The 17,328-nt window shown below is 41.0% G+C and overlaps 1 protein-coding gene across 1 annotated transcript in view; it reads right to left on the bottom strand.

The window, feature by feature from the left end:
* Positions 1-780: 780 nt before the first annotated feature.
* Positions 781-17,328, bottom strand: part of SNAPC3 (small nuclear RNA activating complex polypeptide 3) — a 36,399-nt gene continuing 19,851 nt past the window's right edge. Inside the window, exons 3-9 of the mRNA XM_063457228.1 lie at positions 16,836-16,917; positions 16,613-16,717; positions 15,716-15,865; positions 14,639-14,721; positions 13,697-13,861; positions 12,280-12,387; positions 781-1,155 (exon numbers count right to left, since the gene is read on the bottom strand). Of these exons, the coding sequence (XP_063313298.1) occupies positions 1,008-1,155; positions 12,280-12,387; positions 13,697-13,861; positions 14,639-14,721; positions 15,716-15,865; positions 16,613-16,717; positions 16,836-16,917 (841 nt within the window). The 3' untranslated portion in view covers positions 781-1,007. The remainder of the gene's footprint in view (positions 1,156-12,279; positions 12,388-13,696; positions 13,862-14,638; positions 14,722-15,715; positions 15,866-16,612; positions 16,718-16,835; positions 16,918-17,328) is intronic.

The raw sequence follows: 17,328 nt of genomic DNA, 5'->3' as shown, positions 1-17,328 counted from the left end.
CAAGAAAGAAGCTAAAGGGAGACTAGCATTTCTGCCTCAGGATCATGAGGCAAATGAGAGCACTTTGAGGCAGGAAATTATGATTGAAACCCTGATTCAAGCTAGGAATCATTCCACCTCAGTTACATATTACCAAGTATGGGATGCCTTCAATCTCGTCGGCTTTACTTAAGATTAATATGCAGAATCCTTCTACAAATACTGATATACAGATTAAGGAAAAGTACACACAAATTAAATACAAGGCTACTTAAAATCACCTATCTCCGCAAACAAATATAGGGATTCAGTTCCACAATATGTCCATATCGTGTTAAGCCCACCAGTACATCACAGCACCTCAATATCGGTGGGTTTGACACTAATTTTAACATGAGAGACCAACAACTACTTAAATAGTGCCAGTGGTGAATTAATATAAGCTAAAGTGCATTCAATAATCCACTGTAAATAAAGATCATACAAAAAAATAATGTGATAAAAACACATTTGTAGTGAGCGTAATGTGGAGATAGGTGACTAAGTAGCCTTGTAAAATGTAAAACTAATTTGTATGTGCGCTGTGTTCCTTCATCTGTATTTTGTATAGATTTTGGTCTTTACAGCAGCACCATTGATAAGAAATGCCTGTTCCGGGTGTGCCTAATTCCACTGTTTTTTTTTTTGTAAATCTGCTAAAGACACTTTAGAGTTTCTACAGTATGGTCTGGAAAAAGTAATCCAAACATAAAACAGATGTTTTATAATTATAAAAATCAACATTTTGGAAAACAAGAGTGCACCGTGGAAAAATAGCTATATTTTAACATGATTTTTTTTTTTTTTTTAAACAAGCAGTACAAAATAAATAAAATAGCAATTCCTTCTGAAAAATTATAACAATATACATAAACAGTCTTATGTTTCGTTTGCAATACGAACAAGTCCCCATGGTTGCTTAATTAACAAGTTATTAAGATGCAGATTAGATGTCTCATTTTATGTAATGCAATCACATTGTTCAGTCTTTAGTTAAACGTTCCTGGGTCAACGTAAGGATAAGCTGAAAATTTTCCCAGTTTATTGCCTTCTGTGTCATAGTGTATCATTCTGAAGCAAACATCACAAAAAAAGCAAGGGTCATCTGGAGCGAGGCTGTCCTCATTTGTTACCCACCTAGAAAGTAAGAAAAATATATTTAACAAAATTAAAACCATACCTTTGTACATTACTGGCATAACAGTACATCTGTGAAACACACACATACACCTCAGAGCTATAGTGTTTCTACTACAATTTAACCAAGTACTTTGTCTTCTTTCCTTTGTGCCTTTATGACATATGTAAAAAAAAAAATGGATTTTGTAAAGAAAGGGGGATTTTATTTGGGTTTTTTTTAGATTCATGTGCATAAACCATTTTGTGGGGAGATAGGGCAGATAAATAGTGCTAGAAAAATGGTGTTATGTTGTAATAAATGCAAAATGTGTAATTGAGTTATTTTTGTTACAAAATTAAAAATACATGACCCAGTTAAGGAAACTCCCTAGCTGTGGCTTCTATTGCTGGCTAGGGAGTATAAGAATGGAGTAACATGATGTCACTCCGTTTCGATCCCAGCAACGAAGCAAACGTGCCAACAATACATCACACCAGGGCAATTCAAAGAAGAGACCAGGAGGAGCAGAGGACGGCCAGGAGGTGGGTGTTACACAAAGTTACAACCACAAGGTGGCGCTGGAATGGAGAAGAAAAATCTCTATATTTTAGATTGATTACATCATGTATCTTTGTGATACATGGTGTATATGGGAGTGATTTAAGATAAGTGAAAATGTTCATTACAGGCTTTAAGTTCTGATTCCCAGTGATGAAGTCAGTTCAGGTGTAGGATCAATGCTAAAATGAGAGGTTCTCATACACCAGTGGTTCCCAACCCAGTCCTCAAGTACCCCCTAACAGTCCAGGATTTAGGGATTACCCAGTTGTGTCTAAAGTGTTTTTCCTTTTTTTTTTCTCCTAAAAACACCTTAGATACAATTGGGTAATCCTTAAATCCTGGACTGTTATTGGTTCCCAACCCAGTCTTCACATACCTCCTGTAATACCCTCTACATCACGCCTGACTGTATACAAGTAAAACAGTATTTTACATTCACTGTATACTAAATGAATACTGCCATATGGCACGTAAAATTAATTTCTTAAGAATTAAAATTAAGTTAAATATATGAGGTGGCATTAGGTTTGCAAACCTCCCTAAGGTTTTTACTTGTGATGTGATTTATGCCTGGGTCAGCTGGCATGCAGTTACATTTATAGTAACATCACTGGAAGGGAACACTGTATTTAGGTTTAGCAATACATTTGCATCATTGGCATGGTAGCTAGCAGGCATAACAGAAAATCACATTTAAGGTCAAAACGAGCAATCTAGTAAATGTAATCCATGCAAGTATATTATACAACACAGTACATGAGTATAGAGTCTGAAAAAGCAGCCTCTGAGAACTTAAAGGGGAACAATCCCTTCTTTGGAATTGAACCACTAAATCGAAATCTGAAATTCATCACTAACATTCAGGACCTTGTTGGATGAAACATCAAAATAGTATTTTCTGTAGTTCCTTTATTTCCAAATGGTATGGGGTTAGAGAACACTGCATTTGCACTGCCAAATCAACTTTACAAATAATTGGAATTCTACCTTGGCACAGTCAGGGCATATAGTGTATTGGAGGAGATTAAACAAACTTTTTTTTTTTTTTTTTACTCCTCTCTATGCTCAGTTACAGGTTTAAAAGGCAAAAATCTTTAACAATGATTTACATGCAGCCAATACAGAGATGCTTAGTTAAAGGATAGAGCGTAAATTCACCAATATGTATTTATGCATTCAGAAAAGAAAAAAAAAAAGTGTGAATGGAGGGCGGGGTCTCCCTGTTATGGAGGAGAGATGCATGTTAAATGAGCTCCTCTATTAATTTGCCCTAAGACGAATGTACAAACGCAAAGACAAATTCTGCGATGCCGCAACCCACTGACCTACTTGGTGACAGTCGAAGAGCTGCAGAAAGTCTCCCTTCCTCCGCTCTGATGTTGCGTAGTACCCAAAGGGGGACCTGGAGAGAACCACTTGACAGCGAGACCCCCGTTTTCCCCCCCCCATGGACCAGTGGGGGTTATCCCGGTCCACTCCCGGGAGGCAGCCCAGTGCTTGCAAACAGGAAGCCATCACAACGACACACACAAAATGGCGGAAACCGCGTGTTTACCTACCATCAGCGAAGCACTCTCGGATATGGAATCCAGGATAATCCAGCACGTCGACGACTTCTTGAAGCTGTTGATTAGCAGGCAACCCCATTGTGATGCACAGCATACCCCACTGGAACGCCAACAACATTTACAAGCTCCAGATCCCCACCGGAGACAGCAAAAGGTGGTGACGTTGAAGGCTCCAACATGGAAGAAGCACAAGCAGCGTAGCTCAACAAAACTAAAAGTGGCACGGAGGCGGGTACCGACTTTAAGCAAGCCACAGCCCTGCACCAAGTCTGATAAACCATGGAGAGCCCCGGTCCTGGTCACCGAAACGCACAGCCTCTCACCTGGGCCTCAAGGCCTGGCACGCTCCTGTATAGGCAGGGACTGTTCTCTACCGATACAAGGCATAGGGTGTATACATGGGGAAATACTCTCCTGACCTTTTTTTTTTTTTACCTCCTCCCCTATTTGCCCTCTGAGCAGAGCCAGGTCTGTTAGTCTTATACTCTTTTCTTTATAATGTGGCCTCCCAGGAAAATGTTCTCGCTCAGTTATACAGCCTCTATTTATATTTATTTTTGTTTAACTTTGTCAGACGAGTCAGTCACCAAGCTTCGTTTCACCTTTCCGTGTCTGCACTGACTCAAGCTTCCCATGCTCACTTTCAATATATTATAAAAATGTGCAATGTATTTGCAATGCTGTTTGCATGTCAAGCCAATGTCCTTATAGGTCTTCTGAAAAGCTAGCAATAGCTACTGTGGCGTTGCAGGCGTGTATGCATTATCTATGCACCAAAAATAAAGAAAAAATAATAGGTGAATGATAAACATATTCAGAATTTGGGAAGTGGCAGTTTAATTTTAACTCCTCAACGCTGTTACGGCGTTCTATGCTGTCCTTATTATAATGGGCTTTAAAGCCATTGCGGCAGCATAGAACGCCGTAACGGCTTAAGTCCCCAGGAGCCTCCAGATACTCACCTTCCCGGCGATCCGCTTTGGGAGGGCTGCCTCCCTGGCAAATCAGGCCCCCGGGGGCCATGTGATCGCTCTCAAAGAGCGATCGCATGGGCTCCTATAGATGGCTGTGGATCTGCCAGCAGAGGGACTGTCTGGGCTGTCAGACAGTCCCCCTGCTGGCCGGAAGAGCTAAAAAAAATAAAAATAAAAAAAAAATCATTAAACATGTCAAAATAAATAAATTATGGGGGGCGGAGCCTGGCACTGAACCAGACCGGACGCCATTTCTCCCAGCTCCGTGAATTCTAAAATCAATCTAAGTCTAATCTTAGCGCCTATCTACCATCCGACCCTGCCAACAACAGATACTGCCGGGGGACACCCCACAGAATCCCTTGATGCCCTTCCAATACTCCCCGAAACACCTTAAGGCGAAACGCAAGACCGGGGCCTACTGCGGGCCCACAGACCGCGGCCTCGAGTACCTCTGGAGCGGGGATCTTGCGGGAGACGCAGCGGAGTGGTGGTCGCCGCATACAGCACCTGCCTATACATCCATGGGGCACAGGAACCAGAAACCTACACTATGCTCCAGCGGCACACTCCAGCCAAGATGGCGGCCGCCGAAAATCACACTCCAGCAGGGGCTCCCCACACAGCTGCACCTCTCACACCTCAGACTCAGAGCCCACCGGAGGATATGCAGCAACAGCCCACAACCTCAGCAGGTACTACTGAGCCTGCAACCAAACAGGACCTCCAAATCCTATACACAATGCTGCAGGATATTCAAAGCCTCCTCACTACTGAACTGCCCATTCTAAAAACATCTATACAACAACTGACAGGCAGAATAGAGACAACTGAAGCAGGTATTAAAGAGCTACGCCAAGACACCTCTACCATGCAAGCATCTATACTCCACCTACAAGCAGCCCAACAGGCGCTCTCACTACAAGTAGCGGCGCAGGAAGACAGATACCGCCGCAACCACGTAAAGATAAGGGGCATACCGGCCACCGTCTCCCAGGAGGAACTACCACATTATGTGAGAAGGCTGCTGGCTTCGGTGCTGCCACCCGCTACCGCGAAAAAAATCACCATTGCTGGGCTATACCGCCTACCGACGCCCACCACAACCACTTCTACAACGCCCAGCGACGTCATACTCCACTGCGCACTGCCACAAGATAAGGGGCAAATAATGACAGCGGTAAGGAATAAGACCCCACTTGCATTTGAGGACGCGCAATTGTCCTTCTACCAGGACTTATCCAAAGCCACACTTCAATGGCGAAAATCCATGAACCCGGTCACCACCCAACTGCGGGCAGCAGGAGTATCCTACAGGTGGGGAACGCCACGAACCCTCCTCGTCTCACACAAAGGGACCGTCCAAAAACTGAGCACTGGGACTGATATACCTGCATTCCTCGCAACACTGGACATACCGAATGCGACGACAGCCCCAGCGGGATTAAACCACGCCCACGGATGGGACCCATCCAGTGTGGTACCATTTGTGCCAAGGACTGCAGCCGACCATCCGCCTGACACCTGACTGGCAGGGAAGCCACCGGCTCCAACCCAAACCCATTGGAGAGACTTATTGATCCAGCAGCCTTAGGCTGCAAAGTTGTTAAGCTGTAAAATTTTAATTTTGATTTTGGTTCACAGTTACTGCCTTTTTTTTTTTCTTTTTCCGTTTATTAACTTAGACGCACTCATACGAGGACACAAACACCGACCTGGGTCCCCTAGGAATAGAGAGACCAGGCTCACTACATCATGACCAGGCACCCTCGAAACAGTACCACATAAGGCCCTAGTCCGGTTCCATAAAGCCACGTATAACTCACCACTGCACCGCAAACATCCCCCCCCCGCTACCCCCTTGGTCAGGGGTAACACCTCCACCGCAGGGCTAAGCCATGCACAAAGGTAGGCATAGGTAGTCACCCCCGCCACAACGGAGAGCAGCACACACAATATAGGCACCCAAGTGCAGGAAACCACACGATTTAACCCTAGACCTGTGCATGTTTCTAAACTTGCTCACACATAAGCGAACACGACCGACTTGTAAACCCCTACATTGCCTTAGGAACATGCACCTCATGAACCAACCTCCCGGGGCTTGAACAGACAACACCAATATACCATGTACCATACTCGCTAATAGCCCTCTAGGGATCCACCCATGATAAACATAAACACAAATGTGCATAATCACAATCACTATATATGTGTAACACGTACGATATCACACTGTTTATATTGCTAAAAATGTCAATTATACATCTCTGTAATGCAATGCACAACAAAAATAAAGAATTATAAAAAAAAATAAATAAAAAAAATTATGTGTGTGTGTGTGTAACGTCATACGTAGTGTATTTTAATGTTAATATAAGTACATATATTAGTATTAAAATACACTTCTAATGAATATATAAAATACATATATATTTTGTATATATATATATACACATATAATTACAATATTTAAAAATAAATTAAATGATATATACATATGTAATTTCATTCTAACAGTATTTTGTTATTAAAATATATATAACAAAATACACTTATAATGACAATCTATATATAAATAACTGCAAATAAATATATATATTAAAATTCTACGTGTATATTTAAATAATCTTTATGTTATTTAATTAATATTTGATTGCCGTGCCTGACAACCGTGCCTGACAACCCAGGCAAATCGTGCAGAGAATTTAATTCGCAAACACTATAATTTAACCCTGTAACTTTCCAAGACACCATAAAACCTGGACATGGGGGTACTGTTTTGCTCAGGAGAATTCGCTGAACACAAATATTTTCAGTAAAAGTTAAGTTTTTTGCATTTTTCACACACGAACAGCACTTTATCTGACTATATTATTGTTGTAATCGTTTTTACTGTTTTGAAACACTTATGTTTGTGTTCAGTGAAGTCTCCCAAGTATAACAGTACCCACCATGTACAGGTTTTATGGTGTTTTGGAAAGTTGAATAGTCAAATATAAGGCAATACCTTGGGTTGTGCACTTTTGCAGATGGTATGCCATCATGGGGGTAATTCTCATTCCTGGGCTACCACACAGTCTCAAAGGTAACATTACTAATCTGGCCAATTTCAATGTGAAAAACCTGAAAAATGGAATGTGCTTTATTTGACCTTCTAACTTTCCAAAACACCGTAAAATCTGTTAATGGGGGGTACTGTTGTACTCATGAGACTTTGCTGAATACAAGAAGAAAGGTAAACTTTTTCATCATCACCAAATCTGAATGAGTGTCTATAAACTAGGGATCAACCGATATTGAATTTTTAACCCCTTAAGGACCGGACTGTTTTTGCGATGTTGTACATTTGCGACCAGGCATCTTTTTACACTTTTGTGGTGTTTGTGTTTAGCTGTAATTTTCCGCTCTCTCATTTACTGTTCCCATACAAATTATATTTTTTTTTTTCAGGACAAAATGGGCTTTCTTTACATACCATTATTTATATAATCTCATGTAATTTAATTTTTTAAAAATATGATGGAAAATTTTAAAAAAATACATGTTTTTTTACTTTTATGTGAAAAATCTTTTACTCATCTACAAAAGCGAATGAAAAAAAACTGCTAAATAGATTAAAAATGTTGTCCTGAGTTTAAAAATACCCAGTGTTTACATGCTTTTTGCTATTTTTTTGCATGTTATAGGGCAGGGGTAGGCAACCTTTTAGCAGCACTGTGCCGATATAGGATTGTGATGTCCCGTAGGGTGCCGATCCTCAGGCCCGTTGCTACCAGGCAAGCTAACCAAGCAATTGCTTGGGGCCCCGAGCTGGCCTGGGCCCCCAAGCAGGGCCGGCCATTTCTATAAGGCTGCAGCCGCCTGAGCGCTCTATAGAGAGCCTCAGGCGGCTGCAGCACTGCCTCTCTCGTCATCTCCCCTACCCTGTAGCGTGGCCGAGCTCCTCTTCCTCCTGTCAGTCCGGCTGGGTACCACGCAGTACAGGAGATTTAGTTTCCTGTTCCCGGCCAGACTGACAGGAAGTGCACCCTGAGCTCGGCCACGCTACAGGGAAGGGGAGGTGAGAAGAACATAGGGAGGGAGGGAGGGAGGGGGGGAGTAAAAAGAACATAGGCGGGGGAGTAAGAAGGACACCTGGGAGGGGAGTAAGAAGAACATGGGGAGGGGGGAGAGTAGTAAGAAGAACATATGGAGGGGGGAGGAGTAAGAAGAACACGGAGGGGGGAAGTGTAAGAAGAACACGGGGGGGTGAGGAGATGAGGAGAACACAGGGAGGGGGGAGGTGAGAAGAAGGGGAGATTAGGAGAACACAGGGAGGGGGAGGTGAGGAGAAGGGGAGATTAGGAGAACACAGGGAGGGGGATGGTGAGGAGAAGGGGAGATTAAGAGAACACAGGGAGGGGGGTGAGGAGAAGGGGAGATTAGGAGAACACAGGGAGGGGGTGAGGAGAAGGGGTGATGAGGAGAACACAGGGAGGGGGTGAGGAGAAGGGGAGATGAGGAGAATACAGGGAGGGGGTGAGGAGAAGGGGAGATGAGGAGAACACAAGGAGGGGGGTGAGGAGAAGGGGAGATGAGTTGAATACAGGGAGGGGGGTGAGGAGAAGGGGAGATGAGGAGAACACAGGGAGGGAGGTGAGGAGAAGGGGAAATGAGGAGAACACAGAGAGGGGGTGGAGAAGGGGAGATGAGGAGAACACAGGGAGAGGGGGGTGAGGAGAAGGGGAGATGAGAACACAGGGAGGGGGTGAGGAGAAGGGGAGATGAGGAGAACACAGGGAGGGGGGGTGAGGAGAAGGGGAGATGAGGAGAACACAGGGAGGGGGGGTGAGGAGAAGGGGAGATGAAGAGAACACAGGGAGGGGGTGAGGAGAAGGGGAGATGAGGAGAACACAGGGAGGGGGTGAGGAGAAGGGGAGATGAGGAGAACACAGGGAGGGGGTGAGGAGAACACAGGGAGGGGGGGTGAGAAGAAGGGAAGATGAGGAGAACACAGGGAATTTTCAATTGTTGAAAATGTTCAAGTTTTATGCACATTATATGCAACAGCAGTATTTGCACTGTAAACCTTTTTTATTTATATAAAGTGTGGGTGAACTTAAACTGTATGGCTATGCTGTGGTTCCTGTAGGCTTTGCGTGCGGGAGGGGCACCATGTCCATTTTGCTTGGGGCCCCCAAATTCCTTCAAACGGCCCTGCCGATCCTATTTTTTTAAATTGAGGTGTGTGTGCTGACGTATTCTGCTTGAGTTATTTATACTGTAATTGCTTTGTATCGTTGTATTTGTACGTATATGAGCTATTATATTGTATATGTGCATTAGTAGTTTATGGTATCGTGTATGATACATATGAATGTGGGCTGTGTATGAGGGCTGCTTGTGGAATTGTGTGTAGATGGATATGTCACATTGTGTGTTTGGTAGTGTGTGGGGGCTGTTTGGGGTTTTGCACGTGAGAGGCTGCATGTGGGATTGTGTGCATGTATGTAGATTGTTAGTGGTGTTGCGTTTGTGGGGATTGTGTGTATGTTTGTGTGTGGGCTGTTCGTATTATTTGTATGAGGGGAGGCTTATTCTGCAGGTCTGTGTATATCTAGCAGTGTGGGTGGCTTCCCTGGGTTCCAGTGGGGACCAGCCTGGGCAGGTACAGGTCAAGGACAGGAGCTGCAACATCAGCTGTGGGCTGCTCTACTACAGTGTGGATTCCCATTCACAAGTGCTGGGAGGAAGTGATCTGAGATCACTTCCTCTAAGTGCTGCAATGCATAAATTGAGGATTGTCCTTCACTACCTCTTTGTATTAGCAGATATCTGAAGTTTCACTGAGACTCCTGATAGGCCAGACCCTGTTTGGCTCTAGCAGCCTTGAGTGCCGTGGAAAGACACCTCGAGTGCCGTGCATGGCACTAGTGCCGTAGGTTGCCTACCCCTGTTATAGGGCTATAAGTACAAGTAGGATATTGCGGTTTCAAAACAGACATTTTTAAAATGTATCAATAGTGACATTGTAACACTATTATCTGTCATAAATCGCTGAATAACACCCCACATGTACATATTTTTTTTTAAAGTAGACAACCCAGGGTATTCAATATGGGGTATGTCCAGACTTTTTTAGTAGCCACTTAGTCGCAAACACTGGCCAAAGTTAGCGTTCATATTTGTTTGTGTGTGAAAAAAGTAAAAAACTAAATTGAACGCTAATTTTGGCCAGTGTTTGTGACTAAGTGGTTACTAAAAAAAGACTGGACATACCCCATTTGCCCTTGGGTTGTCTTCTTTTGCAAATGGTATGCCATCATGGGGGTAATTCTCATTCCTGGGCTACCATACGCTCTCGAAGGCAACGTAACCAACCTGGCCATTTTCAATGTAAAAATATTTGACCCATATATTTGACCCTGTAACTTTCAAAAACGCTATAAAACCTGTACATAGGGGGTACTGTTATACTCAGGAGACTTTGCTGAACACAAATATTAGTGTTTCAAAACTGGAAAATGTATCACAACAATTATATCATCAGTAAAAGTGCTGTTTGTGTGTGAAAAATGCAAAAAAAGTCACTTTCACTGACAATATCATCGCTGTGATATGTTTTACTGTTTTGAATCACTATTATTTGTGTTCAGCAAAGTCTCCCGAGTAAAACAGTACCCCCCATGTACAGGTTTTAGGGTGTTGTAGAACGTTACAGGGTAAAATACAGTGATAGCAAATTAAATTCTCTGGACTTTCGGCCTGGGTTGGCAGGCAGGTCCCTTAAATTTCAATCAATAAAATTACTTAATTATGTAAAAATATTACATAAATACGCACGTAAAATTTAAATATATATGCATATTTATATATTTTAAGTCTACGTGTATATTTATATAATTATTTATGTAATTTTGTATATGGACATATGAATACTTCGTATTCTTATGAATACTTCGTATTCTTTTTATTTATACATAGATTTATTTATACATAGATATATATACACAATTTCATTCTAAGTGTATTTTGATATAAATATATATATTAATATCAAAATACAGTTAGAATAAAATTTCGTATAGATATATAATTTTTTTTACATTTTTATTATTATTTTTACATGTTTAATTTAATTTAAATTACTTATTATTTGTATTGTATAATATATATACACACAATATATATATATATATATATATATATATATATATAGTTATTATATATATTATATATACGTGTGTAATTTAATTATAAGTGTATTTTTATATTAATATATGTACATATTAATATAAAAATACACTTAGCATGACATTATATATAGACATATATTATATAGGTATAATATGTCTATATATCATATATACATATACACATATATAATAATATTTTTCTTTTATTAACTTTAACTTAATTGTTTTTTATGATTTTACACATGCAGGGAGACTGCCTGTCAGCACAGACAGTCCCCCTGCAGGCAGACACATGGACACCTATTGTGACCATGTGGTCGCCCTGTTGAGCGATCACATGGCCCCAGGGGTCCTAATCCGCCATGGGGAGACTGTCTGGGCTGCAGGCAGTCTCCCCACAACGGGAGCACCGCCGATCGCCGCCGGGGGAACGACAGCAATCGGGTAAGTACATCTTAAAGTTAGGACGGTTCAGGACCGTCGTCGGTCGGCAATGGAAAAATGCCGATGACGGTCCTGAACCGTCCTGTCCTTAAGGGGTTAAAGCAGATACCGATAATCTGTGAACTTTTAGGCCGATAGCCAATAATTTACCGATATTCTGTACATTTACAGTTTAAAAAAAAAAAAAAAAAATTAAATTTCTACATAGTGTTCCTCTCCCTGTTCCCTAGTGTAACCTTTCCCCCCACCTCCCCTCCTTGTCCACTAGTGTCCTCTCCTCCCTCCCCTGTCCCTTATTGTCCCTCTCCTCTCCCTATACTGATATTTGCCAAAATCCAGAATATCGGCCTATCCCTACAGTATAAGCCTTCAGAATGTGATGTATTTATGGCAAGTAAATCCATATATCAACTTACTTAGCAGTATAAATTTTACACACATAGCACTTTCTAGTCCAGAACCAATGTTTCTTGACTTGCAATGGGTAAAGAGTTCTATCCAGGCAGTCTTCATAATGTATCAGCCTTTAAAAAAAAAAAAAAAAAAAAAAGGGTAAAAATAAATCCGTTATTACACATGCACACCAATGTATAAACCTTTATAGAACAGAAAGGGTAAAAATAAATAAGAATAAATTAATTACACATGCGTGTGATCAAAAAATATGCAAATTCTCCACAAAATTAAAAAGATTTACATTTAAACAGCTTCCTAACCTAAAGAGAAATCTGACTAACACCTTGGAGTTTAGGCGTTCCGTTTTGTGGCACAATTGGAAATAAACTCCAATTGTTTCTTACCTTCTTTTGGGCAACAGCCTGAATGGATCTGTACAAGATTGAATTTGAGAAACTTCAGTCTTGGCCTCTCTCTCTGGAGATCAAGGGTGATTTTATTCACCTTTTCTCCAACGCCGTGGCTGGCCCCACCTCCATGGCTCAGATCATCAATTGTGATGATCTGAGCCAAAACAGTTCTTTTCCTTAAGAAAAACAGCACTGCGCCATTTAGCATCTCCTAGAGAAAGTTCAGCGTCTCCATATAGAGCATGGAGATACTAAACGCCAGTGACTGTGCAGCACTAACACAGGAAGCAACTCTAGTGGATGTCTGAGTAACAGCCACTAGAGGTGTAACAAGGCAGCAATTTCTTGTTACACCCCTTATCTCTGAAACGGATGTGTTTACAATGCTAGGACACCAGAACCACTACAGGCACCCAGACCACGTCAGCTCAATGAAAGTGGTCTGGGTGCCAGGTACCCCTAGTTTTAACCCTGCAGCTGAAAACATAGCAGTTTCAGGAATACTGCTATGTTTACATTGAGGGTTAATCCAGCCTCTAGTGGCTATCTCCCTGACAGCCACTAGAGGCTGCTTCCGTGTTCCTCAATGCAAAAATCGCATTGAACTCACGCTGGACGTCCATAGGAGTTTCCACTCAGGAGCGGACGTCGGCAGGGGGAGGTGAGGTCACCAGTGCCGAGAGAACCCGGCGCTGGACTAAGGTAAGTGGCTGAAGGGGTTTTTACCCCCTTAGCTCAGCAGGAGGGGGGCTCCAAGAGAGGGGGGACCTAATAACACTGGTTTGTTTTCCTGACACTATAGTGTTCCGTTAAGCTGTAGCAGTTCTCGTGACTATATAGTGTCCCTTTTAATAACATGACTGTACAAGGCAATGATTTTTTTATCTATTTTTTGCTCAGCCACCAATATGGCGCTGGTTGCTGATGTATCAAAGGAAATCCATAACATTGCAATAACTATTAACAATGATTTGTTTCTATAACCTAATTCAACAGGCATTGTGCCTTGCCTTCACATACTTCCCACCTTATATCGGTTATTGTAACAATGTGTTCACAGTCTCCTTGATGGCAATACAAGTAAGGGAAACCAATTTTTATTCGCAAGTCATTAAATGTGTAATCCTCCATTTTAGCACTCTGAAATTTTCCATAGCCTCTGTCACGGGATTCTGCCCAATCAATGGTATTTCTACAAATGATAGAACAACAAATGTCAAAACACAAAAGGTTCTTTGCTACTCAGGAGAAGACGTAATAGATTTCACAGGTAAAAACATAAAACAAGGTTATATTTATTCTTTTTATTTACAATTCTTTTTATAATATATTTTACTTTGAAATAAAGAAGGTGTAGGGTTCATCAATGTATATTATATGAGAGTTGAAAACTTGTATATTATATATTTTATTTAAAAAAAAAAATCCATTTATATGAAGTATTTCTTTTATTTTAAAAGGGATACTATAGTCACCCAGACCACTTCAGCTCAATGAAATGGTCTGGGTGCCAGGTCCCCCAGGTTTTAACCCTTCAGCTGTAAACATTTCAGAGAAACTGCTATGTTTACATTAGGGGTTAATCTAACCAATAGTGGCTGTCTTCCTGACAGCCGCTAGAGGCGCTTCTGCGACGCTGGATGCGAAATTCGCATCCAGTGTGCAGAACGTCCATAGGAAAGCATTGAGAAATGCTTTCCTATGGACTGTTTGAATGCACGTGCGGCCATTGCCGCTCCACTCGGGAGCCGATGTCGGCGGGGGAGGAAAGGTCACCAGCGCCAAGGGAGCCCGGTGCTGGATTAAGGTAAGCTGCTGAAGAGGTTTTAACTGCCACGGGAGGGGGGACCCTGAGGGAGGGGGGGTCCTAAGGGCACTATAGTGTCAGGAAAAACGCTTTGTTTTCCTGACACTATAGTGATCCTTTAATTAAGTGGATAAATGAAGAATACTAGAACCTAATACTAACCTGCTCAGATCTTTGCATTCAGGATATCTCATGTCGTTATAGAATATGCCTTCAAAATAGAAGAATGCAGATTTAAAAAGGTCCTTTAAGGAGAAAAAATAAAGAATAACCAGTTATAAAAAAAATAAAAAGTACAATCTAGAACTTTCATATTAGACTAACTAATGCAAGTACTATGCTGGAAATGACACTGAAATAACAACTAAGCTGTACCCCCACCACAGATTACACACATGGTCATTTAGGGAGAATTCTAAGTGAATTTCAAATTTAAGTCCAGAGTAGCCAAACTGACAGCATTTGAAATTCACTTTGATGAAATCTCACTTTAGAGAATGGCCCGGTCTGTCTCACTCTACTAACTTTTAGGACTGTGCTTTAAGTACCATTTTGATTTCCATCTTGTAACTTTGGGCTTCAGTGAGCCCACAGATATAATAAACACAACCTTTATTATTCAGGCAAATCGGATGAAACAAAGGAATGCGGAGTTTTCATCTTGACTTTTTACTGGTGACATACAACTATTGCAGTCTTGCACTCCCGGAGCCATCTTACTCTTGTACCCCAGAATATAATGTTTTGTGTTCCTCTCAAAACCCTGATATAGAGGACATAATTGGAGGAAAAATATAGCAAGTTTGTTATGTAATGTCATTTTGAATGCAATCTTTGCATACAAGATCATATTGTAGTACAGTTTTTCAGCATTACACTTTACAACAGGGCTATAAACCAGCAAATGCATGACACACAAATGAAAAAGGCCCTGCTCCTTTACTATAAAACACATATAAACAGTAATTATGGAAAGCAAAATATGGTGTGGTGTTTTTATTTATTTTCTGGAAGAAAAAGCAGTAGCCATCTGAGGATTGGCCAGTGGAGCTATTACTAGGCTGTAATGTATACACTGCATTTTCTCAGAAAAGACAGTGTTTACAGCAAAAAGCCTGAAGGTAATGATTCTACTCACCAGAACAAATTCAATAAGCTGTAGTTCTTCTGGTGACTATAGTGTCCCTTAAAAATATCAAATATACAAGTAGAAGATAAACCCTAAGCCCTAACTGGTACCTTGCAAATGTTTTCAGGGGCTAGGTCAGGGTTTCTGCTGAACTCTCCTCCAATCTGCAAATCGCTGACGCACTTCATAGCATCCCGCAGCTCTGTGAGTTTCTGGCTACCCAAGACCAGCATGGTTGCATAAGGTTTGTAATCTTTGTGCTGAAATATACAAACATCGTTTTGTGGTCATGTTCAATATCCTGTTTATGTTCAAGAAGGTGTTAGAGAAAATAAAAAAATAGCCTTGTATATAATATATACTTTGTTCCTGTTTCAATTTGCCCTTTCAGTTACATAAACACTGAAGTTACCTAAGTGGCTCCTCCCCCTGGCCACACTTCTTGAAATGTTTGATGGTATGCTTATAATGTGACGTGAAGAATGACATTTGGGACAAATATCTTCATGAGAGTTAATGCATAGCAATGCATGCAAATTGTATAGAATCAAAGAAAAACAAAATAGTATATTCCAATGCAAAATTTTATTGTTGCAGTGAACTAGCTTACAGTTAATCTAGCCAACATTCAGTACAAGACCTAAGGACACCTTCCCCCTTTAAAGTACGCAATTCCTTTATTCTATGAAATTATAACTTTTTTTTGTTTATCCTCTCTTTTCTTTAAAAGCAACTCATCTCCTATTATTAAACCCCTTATTGATCACATTTCACCATCCAGTGATTACACATCAGCAAGACAAATGGTTATATATATTGGTTTAAAATTAATTTGACAAAAGAAATAGGCTGACTTTGGTGCATCAGATAAAAAAAAATATATAAAAAAATAACATACAATAAATATGTTATTAACATTGCAGGTAACAATATTCAGGTTTCTCTTGTTTTAAATGATGTTTTATGTGCTGGGAATTTATATTGCTGATAGAATGTTTATTTCAAACCTTCTGAAATATGACTGGATACATAATATTTAGTGTGAGGAGCAGTTCTCCTTCTTCTATCATATTTGAGGAATCTTGAGGCCTCTTTCCCAAAGCATGATATTCCTTAAATAAATAAAATGGTAAAATTATTATTATGAAGATGATCACGTTGAATTACTTAACAGTTTCTGCTTTGTTTTCAATAAAAACAGAGGATGGATATGTGGTACCAGAGACTTACCATTTCATAACGAAGTGTCTCTTGTCGGCAAGCATGATCATAAACCATGGCTTTCCGTCTTTCCACTACCTTCCTTCGAATACTAAATAAAGAATAGCGAATAGAAGACACAGTCAGTCAACCAGTACCTTTTTTAAAGGTTGCCTATCCAGTCAAACTGCAGGCTTACAGTATTTGAAATAAATGATTTTAAAAGGGACACAATAGACACCAGAACAACACATTTCATTGCATCCACGCTAAAAAGCATAGTTGTTCTGGTGTCTATACTATGTGCCTGCAGGCTTTTTGCTATAAACACTGCCTTTTTAGAGGAAAAAACTACAGCCCAAGAACACCTCCAGTGGCCACTCCTCAGACGGCCAAACTCTGCATGGAGACGCTAAACTTTCCTCATAGAGATGCAATGTTTCAATGCATCTCTATGAGGAGATGCAGATTGGCCAGGGTGGGGTTTGGCTCCGCCCCCACCTCCTTGGCTGAGTCATCAGAA

Source organism: Pelobates fuscus, chromosome 5, assembly GCF_036172605.1.
Source record: "Pelobates fuscus isolate aPelFus1 chromosome 5, aPelFus1.pri, whole genome shotgun sequence".
NCBI classification, from domain to species: Eukaryota; Metazoa; Chordata; class Amphibia; order Anura; family Pelobatidae; genus Pelobates; species Pelobates fuscus.
Note: the sequence above shows the minus strand (reverse complement) of the source record. Positions and strands in the feature narration are given on the sequence as shown.